General features: G+C 35.6%; 1 protein-coding gene across 1 annotated transcript; it reads left to right on the top strand.

The window, feature by feature from the left end:
• The first annotated feature begins 1,155 nt into the window (after nt 1-1,155).
• On the top strand, nt 1,156-18,009 carry itga6a (integrin, alpha 6a). The gene is given in 26 exon segments (XM_046845938.1): nt 1,156-1,427; nt 6,328-6,455; nt 6,645-6,724; nt 6,845-7,106; nt 7,629-7,760; nt 8,706-8,919; nt 10,154-10,347; nt 10,970-11,064; nt 11,376-11,503; nt 11,588-11,677; nt 11,804-11,865; nt 12,049-12,180; nt 12,183-12,217; nt 13,526-13,669; nt 13,780-13,895; nt 14,003-14,162; nt 14,287-14,370; nt 14,456-14,535; nt 14,639-14,716; nt 15,329-15,431; nt 15,555-15,731; nt 15,924-16,022; nt 16,105-16,215; nt 16,308-16,406; nt 16,536-16,661; nt 17,519-18,009. Coding segments are annotated over 26 exon segments (3,279 nt in total). The 5' UTR covers nt 1,156-1,242; the 3' UTR covers nt 17,684-18,009.
• The last annotated feature ends 657 nt before the right edge of the window (nt 18,010-18,666 follow it).

Genomic DNA, 18,666 nt, shown 5'->3' with positions numbered 1-18,666 from the left:
AGTGCACACAACACTGTCATTCACTGGTACACAATGTGACAAGAGTGTGGGCAGCAATGGAAGATGAGCAAACATGAACCCAACATTCAGAAGTTATAAAGACCCCTTAATCTTTGAAATGCATGACCTAATGTGTCAGAAGATTGGCATATATACGTTGATGAAAAGCACTGCAATATCCTACAAGAATTTCTAGCATTATGGGTAAATAATAATTAAATAATACGTAATAATATAACATGACATATATAATATGTAATAACATAATCTTTAAATTAAATCAAAGCACATGATGCACATTTTTCTAATTAAAAATCTGCATTTGTGTCTAATAATTTATGGTTTATTTGTAATGGTTTTTATGTGTAATGTTTGTCTGGTGCAATGTTTATGTTACATGTTATGCAAGATATATGATTAAAAAAAATTATATATGAAATAAAGGCATCATGTTTGGAAAGTAGACTGTCAAAAATGTACAGCAATTGATTTAGTCAATTTTGTCAATTTATCTCAGAATCTGTTCTATAGAAAATGCAACTTGTCTGATATCCATGTTTGGGCAGCCCATGATTTTAAGTTGTTTAAAGTGTAGTGGTTTGGTTTAAAGCAGGTGGTCAGGGTCCATACATGCTTGCACTGCACTTTGTGTGTGAGGTTAGTGGTTTATGTGACTAGTTGATTAGCTTCACAGTTGACTGCCTACCATCTGTGACCAGGGTTAAAGTTGCTAATATTGCACTGAATGTCTGAGTAGCGAGCAAAAGCTTGTAAGCCTGTATGAAGATCTATTATGTTTAGTACTGTAGCTGAGAGTAATATGTGATGTTTAAAGTCTGTGAACCCCAAGTAGTTTGAGAAAGTATATTAAATCAAAATGTTTTAATGATTAGACAGAAAATGTATATTGATGTCTAGAAAAAGATGAAATAAAATATACATTATATATAATCATGATAGTCAGATCTAAAACAGCTTTTAATCGTTTCTTGTATTGTTTATGGAAGTCCAGCTGAGCATATTGGATGCTAATTCAGCTTGAAGGGCTGCACTCAGGGAGCTAAACAGAGAGTTTTGCTTGAATAAAGAGAGGGGGGGATGGGGTTTGGGACAGAGCCTGAGGAGGAGCTTTCTCACTAAACTTGTCAGGATAGAAGCAGGGCATCGAGCTCAGTGCCCTCCTGGAGAAAGTAAAAGCGCACATGCTGTATTTTTTGTTCTTATTGCGCACATACAAACACCATGGAGATTTCTGGACTGTGGATTTTTTTCAATGTGCGAATTTTTCTTCTTTGGCAACTCTGTGTATGTGTAAACGCATTTAATTTGGACACAATAAACGTGTTGAGGAAGAACGGGGACCGCGGTAGCCTTTTTGGTTTTTCTCTTGCATTGCACCGGCAGCTGCAACCAGTGGATAAGAGAATGTGAGTAGTTATGATTGTTTTATACATTAATCCTGATCGCACATTGTGCTTAGAAATCCTGTAAGAAAGGAAAGAGGGGCACATTGCTGACCCCGTACTAGCGCGCGCCATCAATGCACCTGCTTCTCTTCTCGCTTTCTGCATTTATGCATGTATGCTCTTACTTTAAACTGTGTTAAATGCTGAGTTGGTTAAGTAGCAATTGAATATGAACTACATTTACTGTATTTTATTGTTTACAAGTAGTTACTTATCTAAGCCATGTGCTCTATGAAGGGGACTCGAAACCCTCTCGTTGTTTGAATGAATGGAGAGCAGTCTGCAGAAGAGTATTCTTCTGCCCTATTGATTTTAACCCTTTTTTTGTGGAATGCAATGAAATTTCCATGGATAGTCAAATAACATGGTAAAGATGATCACACCTAACAAATATCTGCTGGAGAAACACTTTATTGTGTTTATTTAGACATGTCAGTAAGATCCTAACTGCTTTTGGGTTAAGAATTTCACATTGTGCATGGGAAAGCTTCTTCAAGCTCATTAATTTACACAGGTTCAAAATAAACTTAAATCTGGTTTCTGGATGTGATGCCTCTAGACTGCATGGTGGTCTGACTACTGACTTTACGACTGCAATGTATCAGGTGGGGCTGCCTAAGTGACCGTGTGAAGAGAATAAGAGAAGATTGGTGCACAAATGTGAAAGGACAGAGGGCCACCCAGAACATATTGCATTTGGGTGGGGTTTGGGTAAACAGATAAACACAGACATGTATACATTTAACATTTTAACTATAACTTTTGAACTTTAGAAAGTCAAAGTCTCCTCCTCGTGTTTTTGTATTTGAGCTAACCGGAAGCTGCATCCTGTATGTTTATATATTGTATGTGTGTGTTTGAGAAAGACCACATCAAGCCTATGAAATAAAATATTTTAGAGAAAGTGATTAGTGATGAGTAAGTAGGATGACGATACTATAAAATGATTTGTTAACGTTTGGTCAAAAATATATATATATATTTTTTAATTACTGATTGGCAGTAATTGAACAGCAGGGGACACTGAATCTGGAATCAGGTTTACTTAATGGTTGAGTCTTAAGCAGAATCTTGGAATTCATCATCATCGCCTCATGAGTTTATTAAAGACATAAAAAATAGAGAAAATAAGGGAAATAGCCTTAGCTATTAGATAGTAAAACATTGGAAGGTGAGGGCATATATCACAATATTAAACTGAGTCATAACAATATAAATCTTTATCTGGTGGTACAAGATACACACAGTATTTTAAGTGTATTGCATGCAGTCCAATGTAGTGAAATGTGCAGGATTTAGAGGATCAGTACATTGTGTGAACAAGCATGGTGTAACTGTATCTCTGTTCAATCCTGTTCAGAATGTGGGCCAGATTTCACAGCTATGCTTACTAGATAACCTGTCTTCTTTCTATGGATTTACTATTAACTAACTATTTACACCATAAAAGCCATCCTTTCTCTTGTTTCTTTTTTCAAGTTCGAATTTGCTTAAAGTCAACCCAGAAAGTAGACATTACACTCACAATGTGTTAAAGTTGCACCAACATATGCATCAGTGAAACAGGATAGCCAGATAGCCAGAAGCATGCTTTTTTAAATTGGCATGTTAACTGTGACACTATTAGATCTTAATAATACATGTAATATATGTAATACAGTGTATTGTTGTTTGGCACCTCTTTAGATGAACAATAGTCACGCTATGGCAAAATTGAAGAAAGTTCTGATTTAAACACTAGTGTTTTTTCCCCCAAGTTTTTCTAGGGCTAGAAATATTACATAGACACATAGTCACATGTGTTTAGTTCATTGTTTTGAACGATGCCTTTATTGTGTTTTGTATGATGCTTTTGACACTTGCAGAGCTTGAACAGCTGCTGTTATTTTTGTATTGGCATTCTTGGACTGCAGCTGTTTACTGGTGAACAGTTGCAATGATAATGGCTATAAAGAAGTCTCTAAAAACGAGTTTGACCCATACCAGCATCCTTCACATTTATAGACACTGACTAGAAATAAGTTTTCTGTGGCAAAATGGTGAACTATAAATGTAGCATCTGTTCTTTTCGGTAAGAGCTGTGTGGTATGAGCTCAGTAACAACTGATGACAACCGTTTACTGGCCAGCTGTTAAACTTTTGCCTTGTAGTAACAAAAGAAGGCAGAATAGTTGTAATCCACAATGTACAGATTTGTGGATTGTACAAACTAATGCTTTTTGTTAAAAAAATTACAGTTTTAATAAAGTAGTGGAGACATGTAAATTAGGAAAGTGATCTGCTTCAACCAGCTGCTGCAGACCATCTGGCTGTAAGAAACAGCTGTGTACAGTGTACAAAGAGCAAACACAAAAAAGCACACACAATTCAAACTTTCAAAAGTTATCAGCACACATGTACTACCATTGTATTGCATTGTTTCCAAAAGGTGAGAATTGGCATTCATTTTTCACATTGTTGAAAAACAAACAAACAAATAAACAAACATAAAAACCCATAAATTTCTTTAATTGGCCACGAGGACACCGCTGTGGGCAGTATCACCCAGCTACAATTATCTATTTCCAATCTAATGTTAAATAGAAGTTTATGTTAATGAGTTATGTTTGACTTGATCATTGCATTGAGATGATGGCATTTAAAATAGCATTAATGTGACATTTGATTCAGTATGCTATACTTATTGGATATGCCAGTGTGTGTTGTAAGTTTTAGCTGCTCTCTACTTAAACTCTCTCTCTCTCTCTCTCTCTCTCTCTCTCTCTCTCTCTCTCTCTCTCTCCAAATTACTCCCAATATATTTAGAATCTAATTAAATAAGTTATAAATGATATAAATATAATATAATATATAATATAAATTATTTATGTTTTTAAATAAGTGGTGTGTTTGAATGAATCGACTTCTTTCAGAGAGCATAAAGGTCTCATGTTTTTTTTTTTTTGAAATAAGAATGTTTAAATTAAATATTAAGTTCATGTGGCTATAAATATGTGGGTGGGTCTGGGTTTAGGGTTGTGGTTTTCTGTAATAGTTTCTAAACTAGACTAACTCTACCTTCACACTTAATAAGTAGTATATTCATTAAGTATATGGCTTAATAATAGATCACTTATGGCAGTATATTGCTGCAATATGGAAATTCTAATATCACTTGATGCTGGAACATTTCTTTAGACTTACATGGAGTGTTTGCTTTAGCATCTAGTGAGAAATGGCAAAAATAAGTGAGTAAAGGTCTTCTAAGTGGACCAGGACTTGGCCAGGAATGAGTCTATATGGAACATGGTGGACAATGACGATAATCTTTTGATCAGCATGAAGTCCTTCATTCATGCTAAAGACTGAGTGGCCCAGTAACGATCCTGTGTAGCATTCTGTGGTTCCCACAGCTTAGCTGCCCACTCATCTGAAAGAACACACACCGCAAAGAAGATTAGGGGGCTCTGGGTTCACAGATGAAAAGAGGAGATTTCTCTTCACTATAATGACCAGCCTGTTTCCAGTGTGTTGAGATATTTTGTAGACCTAAGTTTGCAGTCCACGGCAAGTAAATGCCAATGTTGTCCCTCAGTGACGTGCTAAATTCAACAACTGTTTTTAAGAGCTGGACTAGCGCATGCTCTCTCTTGGCAAACTAACATCTACCTGTCTTTTTTCACTGGAAATAAACAGATGGAAATAAACAGAAGTAAAATAAAACAAAATATACTTGTTTAATGATTTACAAATGAAACCTGTATTGTAAAGCTTTGCAATGCTTTCAAATTAAAACGACAAAATCTGTACCTGTTGTTCTATTAAAACTGCTATCCAGTTCAGGTAATATGATATAACTTTTGTTGACTGTGCTGATTTGAACCTGAAGACCTTTTCTTTATAGTGATACAGTAATTTATGGTCTTCTACATAATCATAAAGTTTTTTTCCTTCTTGTCTTTCTTCTTTCCCTATCTAACATACATTTTAAGCTCTCAAATGTGTGCTGTTATAGTATATCTAAGTTTTTTTTTTATAATTTGTAATTATTTTTCTGCATAATACAGAGGGCTTCCTGTATAATATCTTTTTAACAGTAGCTTTTTGAGTAGCTTTTCTTTATTTCAACACGTCTCATGTGCTTGTGTTTATTTTGTGTTCGCTAGTCTAAGGAGCCTTGCCTGGAAAAAGTGAGCCTGTATGCACTTTTTCTGTCGTTGTTTGTTCCCTATGCAATTTGCTTTATACAGTGACTTTATGGAAGTCTGCTTTGCCAGTTGCCCTATTGGAAAAGGTTTTCTACAATAAGTCACTTTGTAGTTATAATGAGTTATGTGTTAAGCTGTGGTAAGTGGGCCTACACACCAGAGGGTGTGCGCTGAGCTTGTTGATGTGTACTATTTTAAAAAGAGTTTATGCATTTAAAGCACACTAAATGTACTTCTCTGAACAGAAGTAAATGTATGTCTGATCTGTCATTTCTTTGTAAAAGAAAGTTAAATCATTCTCACAAGAAATGCACACATAGTATAGATTTATGTTAGTGCTTTGTGTGTGGTTATATATATGTATCTCAGTGTGATGACTGGCGAGTGCATAAATTATTAACCTAGTCCATCTGCTTAAAGGGGGCAGGAGACAGACAGCTGGTGCTAATGTAATCCATCATCTCCTGATCATCACAGAGTAACTTCTTCCTATGCCTAATACAAATATTTGAGCAAGGATCACTACTCTCAAAGTGAAATTCTTTTTTAAATATAGGACATATAGTATCATTTGTTTAGTTAGCATTCATTATGGTATATGCTAATGTTACATATCAGTGAATATCATAATGTAAATAACGAATAATTAATATATTTTATGCATACTTTTATAGACTTCTGATTGGAGCTCCCAGGGCTAAAGCTTTATCCAATCAAGGAGCAAACATCACAGGGGGTTTGTACCACTGCGACATCACCACTTATACAGATGACTGTAATCGGATTGAATTCGACAATGATGGTTAGTTTTTTTTTGTTTTTTTTCAATCTTTTTTAAAAACAGAAATATTACCCTTAATTTACAAATACAGGCTGTTACATGAAAAATGGCTAGTACCTTGATACATAAGGCAACCTCAGTGTTGAGCATTATGAAGTTCGCCAGTGCAAACCAAGTGTAATAATGATGTTTTTAATATTCTGTTATTAGCTGATATGCGTGTGGAGAGTAAAGAGAATCAGTGGATGGGGGTAACTGTGCAGAGTCAGGGCCCAGGGGGAAAGATTGTGGTATGTATCACTGTTGCAACCATATAATTTTTCACTCTATTCATACTATTATTAACACACATGACAATAGTGATGTGTTTAAAGTAAGTATAAGTGGGTTGATCTCTATTTCTTTGGCAGACCTGCGCTCACCGGTACCAGCGACGGCTGTTTGTGAACACACCACAAGAATCACGGGATATTACTGGCCGCTGCTACGTACTCAGTCAGGATTTCAGTATTGATGGCCAGTCAGATGAAGATGGTGGCAACTGGAAATTCTGTGAAGGGCGTGCCAGGGGTCATGAAAGGTTTGGTGCCTGTCAGCAAGGTCTGGCGGCAACTTTCACCAAAGACTACCATTACCTCATCTTTGGAGCCCCAGGAGCTTACAATTGGAAAGGTATACGTGTCTATTTAAGCAGCAAACATGGGATAAACGTTGCAGGATGATTAAATGAAATGTTAGATTTTTACATTTTTTGAGTTCTGTTTTTATGGATGATTTTGTGAATGAACCTGTATAGCACTGGTTCTTATTTTCTTTCTTAAATGATCATGACATTGGGCGCATGGCAATAGAATTCACTCCAGATGGAACACCAGTTCACCACAGGGCTTGTACTGCATATTGTTCTGTGCTCAACTCATGAAGTGATAATTAGAAAAATTACACAGTAGGACACGCTTTTTGTTTTCTGTAACACTTTAACACTCAGATTCACTTAGTCCTATTATTATTTTAGTAAACTCATTCCCATGTTAAATAGTAGTAAACTTTAGTTCATAAATATATAGGTGTTAATCCATAAGGTTTTTGGTCAGTAACTGGGTTGTACATATTCTCAGTTTTTGGATGTATTTGGCCTTTACATCTTCCAGCCCTGTTCTCATTTCCTCTCATGTCCATGCCTCATTCTCACAGGAATAGTGCGAGTAGAGCAAAAAAACAACACTCTCCTGGAAATGGGCTTTTATGATGACGGCCCATATGAGGTTGGGGACGAAAGCCGTTTAAATCCAGAACTGGTGCCTGTACCTGCTAACAGTTACTTAGGTGGGTTTGAACTGTGCTTACTGAACATTACTTGTCTTTGTTTAGCATACCTGTGTCTTGTAACATTTAGCGAGCATTTAGTCCTGTTCCTTTTCGTTCCAGTTAACCATCAACTTGGACAGAGCATTCGATGTGCTGCCCAGAATATATCTGGGCTTTATGACATGTAGGATGAATTATTATAAAATAAATATATCTGAGAATTTGTTAGGTTTATCTTCTATTATTTTGGTATATTTAACCTTGAAGGTCTATTCCTTAATAAGGTTATATAAGATACAATTTGACAACATTGTATATTTATGTATTATATCATAATATTATATATTTCTAAACTTTTACAAACATTCATTTGAGTATTTTAAGGTAATCAACATGACATATAGCAGACTACTTTTTTTGCCAAACTTGACCATTATCTTTGTGTGAATTAGTGACTCAAATTGACATCAGAAAAGAGAATGATCTTGAACAGAATAAATGTCTTATTTGTGTTCACTTACAAAAACTATTCAAATGTTAGTCTATACATGAAGTTGTTTAACATATCTGTGAACACAGAGTTTAATCATAAACCCAAAGTGAACTCTTGACCATTTTTAGTGTTCCGTTTGAAAATATAGCAGTTATTCATTCTCTGGTTCTTAATCTCACACACAATGCATTATTAAATATAGTCTTGTTATTTCAGTACAGCAAACCACGGAGAGACCCACAGAACACCATGATGTGTTTGCTTATCACTTTATACTATACCTTTTTAACTAATTCAATATATTGCAAACCTTTAACAGACAGAAACTTTTCTTTTTATATTGCTTATGTTATATTAATATAAAAGTCAGTGATGTCATCGGGCCAGCTGTAATGTGTTTATATTTATTATCAAAAAGTACAAAATGTATTTTAAAAGTTTGTCAAAATATTTGGAATTTTTGTTCCAAGGTTTTTCTCTGGATTCTGGCCATAGCATTACTGAGAAGGGCACACTAATTGTTGTGTCTGGGGCTCCGAGAGCCAATCACAGTGGAGCAGTGGTGCTGCTGAGGAAAGAGGGTGAGGTGTCTACCATGCTATCAGCTGAGTATGTGCTAGAAGGACCTGGACTTGCCTCTTCATTTGGATACGACGTTGCAGTTGTGGATCTCAATGGAGATGGGTATGGCACATAGCTAAACTTGTTTAAAACAAGAGTATCTTGTTTTTTTAATGCTATCAAACGCAGTAAAATAATGCAATTATTATGGTCCAAAATTGTTGAAAAGAAATCGTCAGTTTTTCATCTAATGATATATTTAGTCTGTTTTGTATTTGTTCTGATTTGTTTTCTGGATGGCACTCTAGGGCAGAAGGTAGAGCTACCACCTTACAAACTCAGAATTTTGCATTTAGAGTGAATTCCTCCCTCACAACATTTAATGCTTTCTCTGATTATAAATCCACCATGTCCCTGGCCCTAATAAAGCAGTTACTGAAGCCGAATGAATATTTTCACTTTGCAAAAATTGAAGCTGGTTTAAGACTATGTGATTTTAGCAGTCTTGCAAGATTATTACTTGTCACGCTATACAAGATGCACCCAATTATCTTGGCTAATCTTGACTTAATTCTATAACAGAATGTTCTATAACCTGTATTTCATGTCAGATCATACGATAAAGAGCCGCTAATGATATACCCGTTGATTCAAGGAAATTGCTATGCTCTCCTTACATCATCAATCAGTGTGATGATGGCTCGTGTAGAAAACAGGCTTGCATGAACAGAAACAAGCCCTTGGTGATATAGTGACAATGGTATGTCTAGAGGAAATAAATCAAAGAAGAGTTTGGAGTTGTTCATGGCTAAGTTGAAATGTGGAAAATTCACTAATCCATTCTTTTATTAAATCACACATTTTATTTTGCCATCATTTGCAGTTGTCGCATAACATCATGTATTCTATTGGTGTTATTGATTTATTGATTGATTGATTTATAATCTTGATATGAGAGAGAAAAACCAGGTCAATTATTATTGAAAAGAGTTGCGCTTTAAGCAAATCAGAAAACATAAATCACTCCAGCAAGTATATGAAAATATAATACATGCAAACATTTTTTTAGCTTGTGTCTTTGTCTTCACTGAACTCAAACTGCACAATTGTTTGCCTAATAGTGTCCCAAGACAGGTGTTGTTTTCTGCACATGACTGTGATTAGTGTGTTCACACCTGCCTAAACAAAGTGTACCAAGAAGCAAACGAACAAGGGTTCAATACAAATACACTGCATACTGCTAAATGTGAAAGCAGCTGTAGACATGACAGGCTGCACAACAATAGTACATTAATATGTGATGTGATGGTGTTAATTGTTGACATGTTATCCTGTGTGTGTGTGAATTTTTTTCCAGATGGCAAGACATTGTAGTGGGAGCTCCTCAGTTCTTCCAGAGAGATGGTGAGGTGGGGGGAGCAGTGTATGTCTACATTAACAAGGCTGGAAAGTGGAGCGACATCATTCCTACCCGCCTCAATGGAACTAAAGACTCAATGTTTGGACTGGCGGTGGAGAATATTGGAGACGTCAATCTGGATTCCTATGAAGGTAAAAGCATTTAAGCGTCATAGATATTTTTGGTTGATGTTCATAAGCAGGATGTATATGTATTCATATACTGTATGTCCACATATAAATCCTTGATGTAAATTGTAAAAGGGTTTTTATGACCAAAATGAGAAAGTTTTACAATATATTTTATGTACATTGAAATTTTGTGTATACCCCAGCACTATTTTGCTGTTTTCTTAAATATGTTTAGTCAGATATTTTGGACAGCATGACACATAATCTAACAGATTACAAATGTGCTGTTATTCAACATTAATTCCGGTTTGTTGGAAACTTGACAAGCTATGTTTTGTGTCTTCTGTTATTTTTATAGCTTTTATAAAGTTAATGTGGTAAAAGAGTTACGTAAAGATTTATTCCTAGTCATGTTTCATTCCTTACATGTCTTAATGTAAATATAATAATAAAATAAGACAATGGTTATATGTCAACAAAGTAAATATAAAATCTTAACGTTATTTACATTTATTCCTCTACAATTTATCAATGTGTTATGGTAAAGCGTACTGTATTATATTGGTTCTGTGGTGTTGTATTTTAGATTAAGTTTATCATTTTTGTGTATGTTTATATATAATTAGCCAATTGTCTTTGCCAGATATTGCAGTCGGTGCTCCTTATGCAGATGCAGGCTCTGGTAGAGTGTACATCTATCATGGATCAGCTTATGGCATTAACACCAAACCAGCTCAGGTCAAGAGTTTATATGCTTTCTCTTGCTTCCACTCTCTGAATCTCTGCTCTCTGATTTTATTGCCTTTCTGTATTCTGCATGGTATGGGTTTTCATAATGGATATGCTCTGTGAGAGCAAAACACCATTACTATGATAAAGAACAGAGAGATGAACAATCTTGAGCAATTTTGTGCAATTTTGCAGCAACATGCAAGGATTTGTACCATGATTCTTCTAATTTTACGTTTTTTTTTTCTATTGTAAAAATAGCTTTGGTTCTCTCTATACAGTAAACACTCCAAAACTGAAATTTTTTTTACTCATCACAGATTCTGGAAGGTAAACCTCATGGCATAAAAATGTTTGGCTATTCATTGGCTGGCAAAATGGACTTGGATGATAACTCCTACCCAGATTTAGCCATTGGATCGCTGTCCGATGCTGTGTTTGTGTACAGGTATTAATATGTTATTCATAATCACTCAATTACCTTCTTCCCCAGCAACAAAACTAAAATGTAATCAAATATAATCAAATGTAGGGCCAGACCTGTCATCAGCATAAAGAAGGAAATCAAGATTACACCCAAGGAAATTGACCTGACAAAGAAAACATGTGAAAACAATATTTGGTAAAATATTTGTATTCATTTTTTTTAATTATTATTTTGTATAATATGGAGTGTCTCTTTTTACTAATTACCTATGACCTATAACCATTTCACTGTGTATTTGTCTATGTAATTTGTTATTTACAGCTTGATTGTTGAAGTCTGCTTTACCTATAAAGCAAATCCTGTTACTTTCAACCCCAAACTGAGTAAGTCTGAGCCTTCTACTTGTAATTCCATTGTAATCACTCAAACTCACTAAGTGCATGAAATATTCACCATGCTTCACTAACTTATTTAATGATGTCTAAATGTTGCCATTGAATTTATTCCTAATGTGCATCATGAGTTGATGCAAAACTAAAGCACAAATGTTGTGTATGTCTATGCAGCCATTTCCTACATGCTCGAGACAGAGTCACAGCGCAGAAAGCAGGGGTTGCACTCTAGAGTGTCTTTCTTGAATAAGAAGCCAAATAATCAAGACTTCCAGTATACAGGCACATTGGATCTGAGAGGGCAGAACAAAAATCTTGTCACAAAGTCAAACTTCAACTGCAGGTACTTGTTGCATATCAACCACAAATCCAATAAAAAAGCTTATAAATACAGTCCTGTTAACATGCTTTTCTTAAACTTAGCTAAAGAAGGACCGTAATATTCTTTTGAATGTTTTACATCTTTATTCCTATTGTATTAGTTTGTGTAATCTGAATTATAATGTATTCTCAGACACTCACATATAGTCAGATCATTAAGTAAAGAAATAACAAGATTGGACATATTAGAGGACTGATAATCGAAGGGATGGTGTGATGTGGATCAATCCAATGCTGTTACCACCCTAAAATTACAGTTTTATCTCAGACTGTTATACAGTGTCACAGACACAAGACGTGTTTCTTTTTTTTTTTTTAAGTACAATTTGCCATACAAAATGCTGTGCATTTTGGCTGTGATTTATAATCAATCAGCCAAAATGGTTTGGGATGTACATACCGTCAATGCCGGACTATAAAGCGCACCCATATATAAGCCGCACCCACAGAATTTGACAAAGACTTTTATTTTAAAATAATAAATAAGCCGCACCTGTCTATAAGCCTACATGTCTACATTGAAACTAACAAACTTTACACAGATTTTAACAAAAGACAGTGTCTGTTACACGGTGTAACGGGTGAAATATGTTGCGCTTCCTTTAGGAGCATAGCGGTATTTTGGGAATAGGTGTGGAGACCGAGGATTATGTCCTTATTATTTTCTGATGCTCATTTCTAAGTTTCTTTGACTAACCCATAACGCTGTTGCCAAGAAAAATAAAAAAGCACGAGTTTTGGAATCCTGTCTGTGCTTATATGATTTCTGTTGCAACTGGAGTTACAACTCGAGCTCTCCCTTAACCCAGACTCAACGCGCTACAACGGCTTGTATCTAAACAGTAGCCTACCAAGAAAGTCATTGTTCACTGTCTTCCTCCTTTCTTTCACAATAATTTCTCTCGGGAGTTTATCTTTTGGCATCGTCGTGCGTTTAAGAAAAACGTTTTTTCTCCCGATGCCGTGCAGCTCAGAACACAGATGAGGTGCGTTTTTTTGTTTCCGTTCGGAAATTTCATTGGTCTAATGTTATGGGGTTCAGTTTTTTGGCTTGAAGTTTGTGAAACCGGGAAAAACCCAGGAAAAATTCATAAAACGTGGGAAAAAAGTAGCGGCTTATAGTCGGAAAAATACGGTACATGTATGCTTCCTCACATTTCCACAGAGCTATGAGAATAATGTTGACAATAAGTAATTAAGTTTATAGCTTATAGTTTATTATCATATAAACTGTAAGCCTAACTCATGACTGATTTCGTGTAATTTTCAGGAGAACATCAAAGATAAGCTAAGAGCGATCCCCATCGAGATGTCCTGCGGCATTGAGAGTGCTAAGAGGGGGAAAGGTCTGACCTCACTTCCTGAACTTGTGCCTGTGCTCGACTCAAAGATACAAACCAAGACCATCACTGAGGTAAGTGTTCAAGACACCTTTCCTGTAGGATTTACAACACTTTTGGAACTGAGTAAATAAACACAAATGGAAGTAGTGTATAATCCTAGCACTTCTATTTCCTGTATTAGGTGAATTTTCTGAAAGAGGGGTGTGGTTCTGACAACATATGTCAGAGTAACCTGCAGCTTCAATACAGATTCTGCTACAGAGAAGCTAACCAGGACATATTTCCTCCATTACCAATGTAAGTATTAAGGTTTAAGCCAAATAAAAAAAAAAGTCCCATACAGTATCTCTATTTGCCAGTAAATTATGTTCAGGTCTTGTTTCATGTTTTGTTGTGTTGAACAGGAAGAATGATATTGCAGTGGTCTCTCTGAGTGACCAAAAGGACATTGCTCTGGAGGTTACAGTGAAAAATAGGAACGGAGATGATGCTCATGAAGCCAAACTAATTGCATGGTTTGGTGACTCGCTTTCATATTCTGGATTCAGATCTCAGAAAACTACAGTGAGTGGCAAAAATTCAGGGTTTTATCTAAACCACTTGGGTTTGTAAATGAAATATTTTGGGATGATTATCTACTGTAAATTTAATTGTAAATTTAATGACTACAATTTTTTTTATTTGTTAGGACAAGCATGTGATCTGTGCAGCCAATCAGAATGGTTCACAAGTAGACTGTGAACTGGGGAACCCATTCAAAAGAGATTCTGAGGTAGGATATTTTACTGAAGAGTTTAAGAATCTCCACATAGTTTCCTTTATGTATTCTTACTGAACAGTATGGTACTCGTGTTTAGGTTACTTTTTACATTATCCTGAGCACTGCCAGAATCTCTCTCCAAACCACTGAGGTCGAGGTGGATCTCCAGCTAGAGACGTAAGTCTGTTCTTATAAATGAAATATAATTTTTATATTGAGGTCTTAATTTTGTTTTTCAATTTTACAATTTGTTTTTAAATTCTGTCTTTTTCTTCATCAGAACAAGTATGCAGGGGGCTTTAGAGAAAGTAAGGGCTAAAGCTAAAGTTGTGATTGAACTGCTGCTATCAGTGCAAGGGTAATGTATTATCATTAAGTGTTACTCTGTACTGTTAGATGTGACATACAGTAGATGTTTGCGTTTACAGTCCAGTATAAAAGTTAGCATTTTTTTTTAATGGAAGCAAGACAATTTCAAATTATCTACATGAAAGTACAATACCAAAATGTTAAAAATTAAATTAAATTCAATAGTTGTTTGTATTCCTATAATGCTGCCAATCTATCGATTGATTTGATAATTCTGGCAGTAGTATAACAAACATGTGATAGAAAAGTAGGCAAGCACACTGCCTGAGAAGAGAAGCTACAACCACAATTATCCAAAGTTGAGGAGAAGATTTTTTGACAGTGATAAAAGAAAAAGTGATAATTCAAGTTAAATAAATTTACATCACATGCATCAAATGGACATGCATACTTTTGAACTGGTGTAGTTTTGTTGTTTTTGACATAAAGTACAATTAATAATTTTTGTTAAATTGTGGTAATTAAGGATCATCCGTGAATCCTAATATACTTACTGTTGTATTACTATATACTACATTTCTTTGCCTTTATTTGCCTTTTAAATCAGGGTATACACTACATTTCTTTAAGTAAAAGTTTTTAATTGTTTGTGATGGTTTAGGGTTGCCAAGCCCCCACAGGTGTATTTTGGAGGACATGTCAGAGGAGAAAGTGCCATAAAATCTGAGGAGGAAGTTGGCAGTTTGATTGAATATGAATTTAGGGTAAGGAATACTATAAGCAGATTAAATGTCAAAGGCAGTTTTTACAAATTCTTAAAAAATATATATATAATAACATAAGAAAATGATAATGATGTAAATGAAAATATAATGTTTGGGTTGCAGGTAATGAATTTAGGTAAGCCACTGAAATCGTATGGCACAGCCTTCATCAATATCCAGTGGCCGAAAGAAAGTGCTGTGGGAAAATGGCTCCTATACCTGGTGAAGATCACCTCAAAAGGGCTGGAGCAGATCACCTGCTCACCAGAGAAAGAGATCAATCAAAATGGCCTGACTGAGGTACAGAATCCCCACTATTTCCTTATTAGTTTATATATTTCCCATACCTAGAGGCTTTTACTGTGATTAATGTGGTATTATTAAGTGCATGCTATTTCTGTTCAAGAACTACTTCACCTGCTTTATAAACAAACCAATTTAAATTAAGTTTTACTGCTTTATAATAAGAAATCTTTTTTTTTTTTTTTACAGGTATCCACATTTTCCAGAAGGAAGCGTGAGGCAGAGTCAAGCTGGACCTCTGAAGGGAGCAAAATATCTTTCTCAGATAAAAGAAAACATAAAACTCTGGTAAATTATTTGTTCTTATAATTACTGTAATTGAAAGAATCTTGCTTAAAGATTGCTAACTGTATTTAATGAATCTTCTCAGTCATGTGCTGGGGATGTGAAATGTGTGGACATCAAGTGCCCTCTACAGGGATTGGACAGTAGTGCGCACATTGTACTGAAGTCTCGTCTTTGGAACACGACTTTCCTTGAAGTAGGTTAAGTAGCATTTATAAAAATGTCAGAAATATAAATGTAATTTCTGCACAATGTTTTCAATAAATAACCTCTTTTTCCTTATTTAAGGATTATGCCTCATATAATTATCTCGACTTGATAGTGAAAGCCTCAATCAGTCTTGACGTTTCTGCTAAGAACATTGTCCTGAAGAACCCTGAGACACAGGTATGCTGACCATTGCTTATATCAGCTTTAAACCTCTTCTCTTCTCCAGTGGACAAAAAAGCATGCCATATTGTACTTCCTCAAAAAGTCTGCATCATGAATAATTTGTTATTGTCTCTGCTCTAAAAGGTGAGATTGACCATCTTCCCAGAGAAAACAGTGGCTCACTATGGTGGAGTGCCATGGTGGATAATTCTAGTTGCCGTTCTAGTGGGAATACTAATGCTTTCTTTGCTAGTGCTTCTACTCTGGAAGGTAAGCCAAATTAATGAAACAGATTGCATTTTGGGTTTTTTGATATTTATCATTCTGCAAAAAAATGGTTAAGATGCTTAAACTCTACATCTTATTGGCTCCTGATGTCATTTGATTTAACAATTTTTACATTTTATGTTTGGCCAACAAACATATACAAGACTTTCAGAAGTTAAAGTGGATTTAAGAAGTTTGAAATCTATATTAAGTGTCTTGACAAAAAAACACAAGCTTTACCATCCATTGCTTTCAGTGATCAATCACCTTGCTCCCTCTGTAGTGTGGTTTCTTCAAGCGTGCCCAAAAAGACCAATATGATGCAGCGTATCAAAAAGCTGAGATCCATGCTCAGCCCTCAGACACAGACAAGCTCTCCACTGAGGCCTAGAGGCCTTAACCTGGTAAAATACATGAGGCCACTGTTAGTGCCCCAGTGTGATGTGGCACACTGCTCTAACACTTTATTCACTAACGCATCTCTTGCCTTGCCAAAAAAAGTAAAGAAAGAGTAAAGTGCTTTCTTGTCATCAGAGTGCCTCATTCTCAATGTTGTGTGAAGTTGGGTTCTGTAATAATTTCATTATTTTTTTTTTCCCTCCTGCTTTGTTGCATTTCCTGTCTCTGAAGCAGACATCTAACTCAGCTATAATTTTCTTCGTTACAGTTTTGTTTCACAGTTGTTCCTTTGCCGGTTTGTCTTGCTGGATACTCCTATTCTAAATGCTATACACTTTTGTCAAGCATGCTCTTTTAATAACGCTTGCTCGTGAAAGTCGATTTAAACCTACAAACCTCAGAAACCACTGACATTACACTGACATTTACCAGTGTCTTTTTCTTTGCATTCTGTCCATCAGTGTGGATTTTTCAAACGTTCCAAGTATGATGACAGCATTCCTAAGTACCATGCTGTGAGGATCCGTAAGGAGACGCGCCACTTTACTGATGAAAGCATCATGTTCGATCCGTTTGAGAAGAAGCACTGGATGACTGTATGGAGTGAGAATGAAAGTTACTCCTGAGACTTTGGCCTCATGAATGCAAGAGACTATAGGACCTTTAAGAGTCCACTAAATATAATGGAGCCTTGATTCAGGACTTTGCACAGTCTGTGTTGGTACAATGAAGAAACACAAAGCAAAAGACTCTTTACATGCACTGGTTTGTAACACATCAATGGTGTCAAGTCTTAAAAATAGTGTAATAAAGGGATATTTTTTTTTATGTTTGCATACAGAATTAGGGAACGGCATTTAAAAAAAATACCTATTTGTAAATTCTGGATGATTACTGGACTACTGTAACTGATTTAAATCTGTAAATATTTGACCTGTACTTGCAAAGTGCATATTTATTTTCTGTCATATTTAATCAGCCAAAGGTATTTCATGTTTTTTGTTAACTGTGAAAAGTCCTTAAAATACAATAGTCAAGCAGATTATAAGCATAAAATAACCTGATGTGCACAATATATGAAAGCAATCTAGCACACGATACGGCAGGGTTTTATATTTGGCGACTTGCTGCTAATATTTTTGTATATACTGTATGTGAGTTTTGCTGCTGAGTAGATATTTGATCAGAATTATATGTGCAGATGTTACTCCTAACTGCAACTGATAAAAATTAAGAAGAGTACGAAGAACAGGTCACGTGTGAGCAAAGCACGTGTAAATGAACACGGGAACACGCAGTGTGTTTTACTGCCTGTTGGTGTGTGTTTCCAAAGGACCATGACCATGTGATTTCACTAAAGGAAACTCTCAGCAGGTTTTATTACCAAGAATTGCGGTAACTGACACAAAAAGTGCATACATACCGATTGATTATAACTAAAGGAAACGCTTCAATTCACTGGCCATGTTATAGATGCACCTACTCTTTTTAAAACCAACTAGCCATTACATAACATATACAGTACAATGCTTAGTACAACAGTACAAGGCCTGCTGTTATAGGAAAATGGTCAATGATTGAGTAATGTGACTCCATTAACCATGTTCCA

Source organism: Silurus meridionalis, chromosome 3, assembly GCF_014805685.1.
Source record: "Silurus meridionalis isolate SWU-2019-XX chromosome 3, ASM1480568v1, whole genome shotgun sequence".
Taxonomy (NCBI): Eukaryota; Metazoa; Chordata; class Actinopteri; order Siluriformes; family Siluridae; genus Silurus; species Silurus meridionalis.
This window is presented reverse-complemented; position numbering and strand designations above follow the sequence as displayed.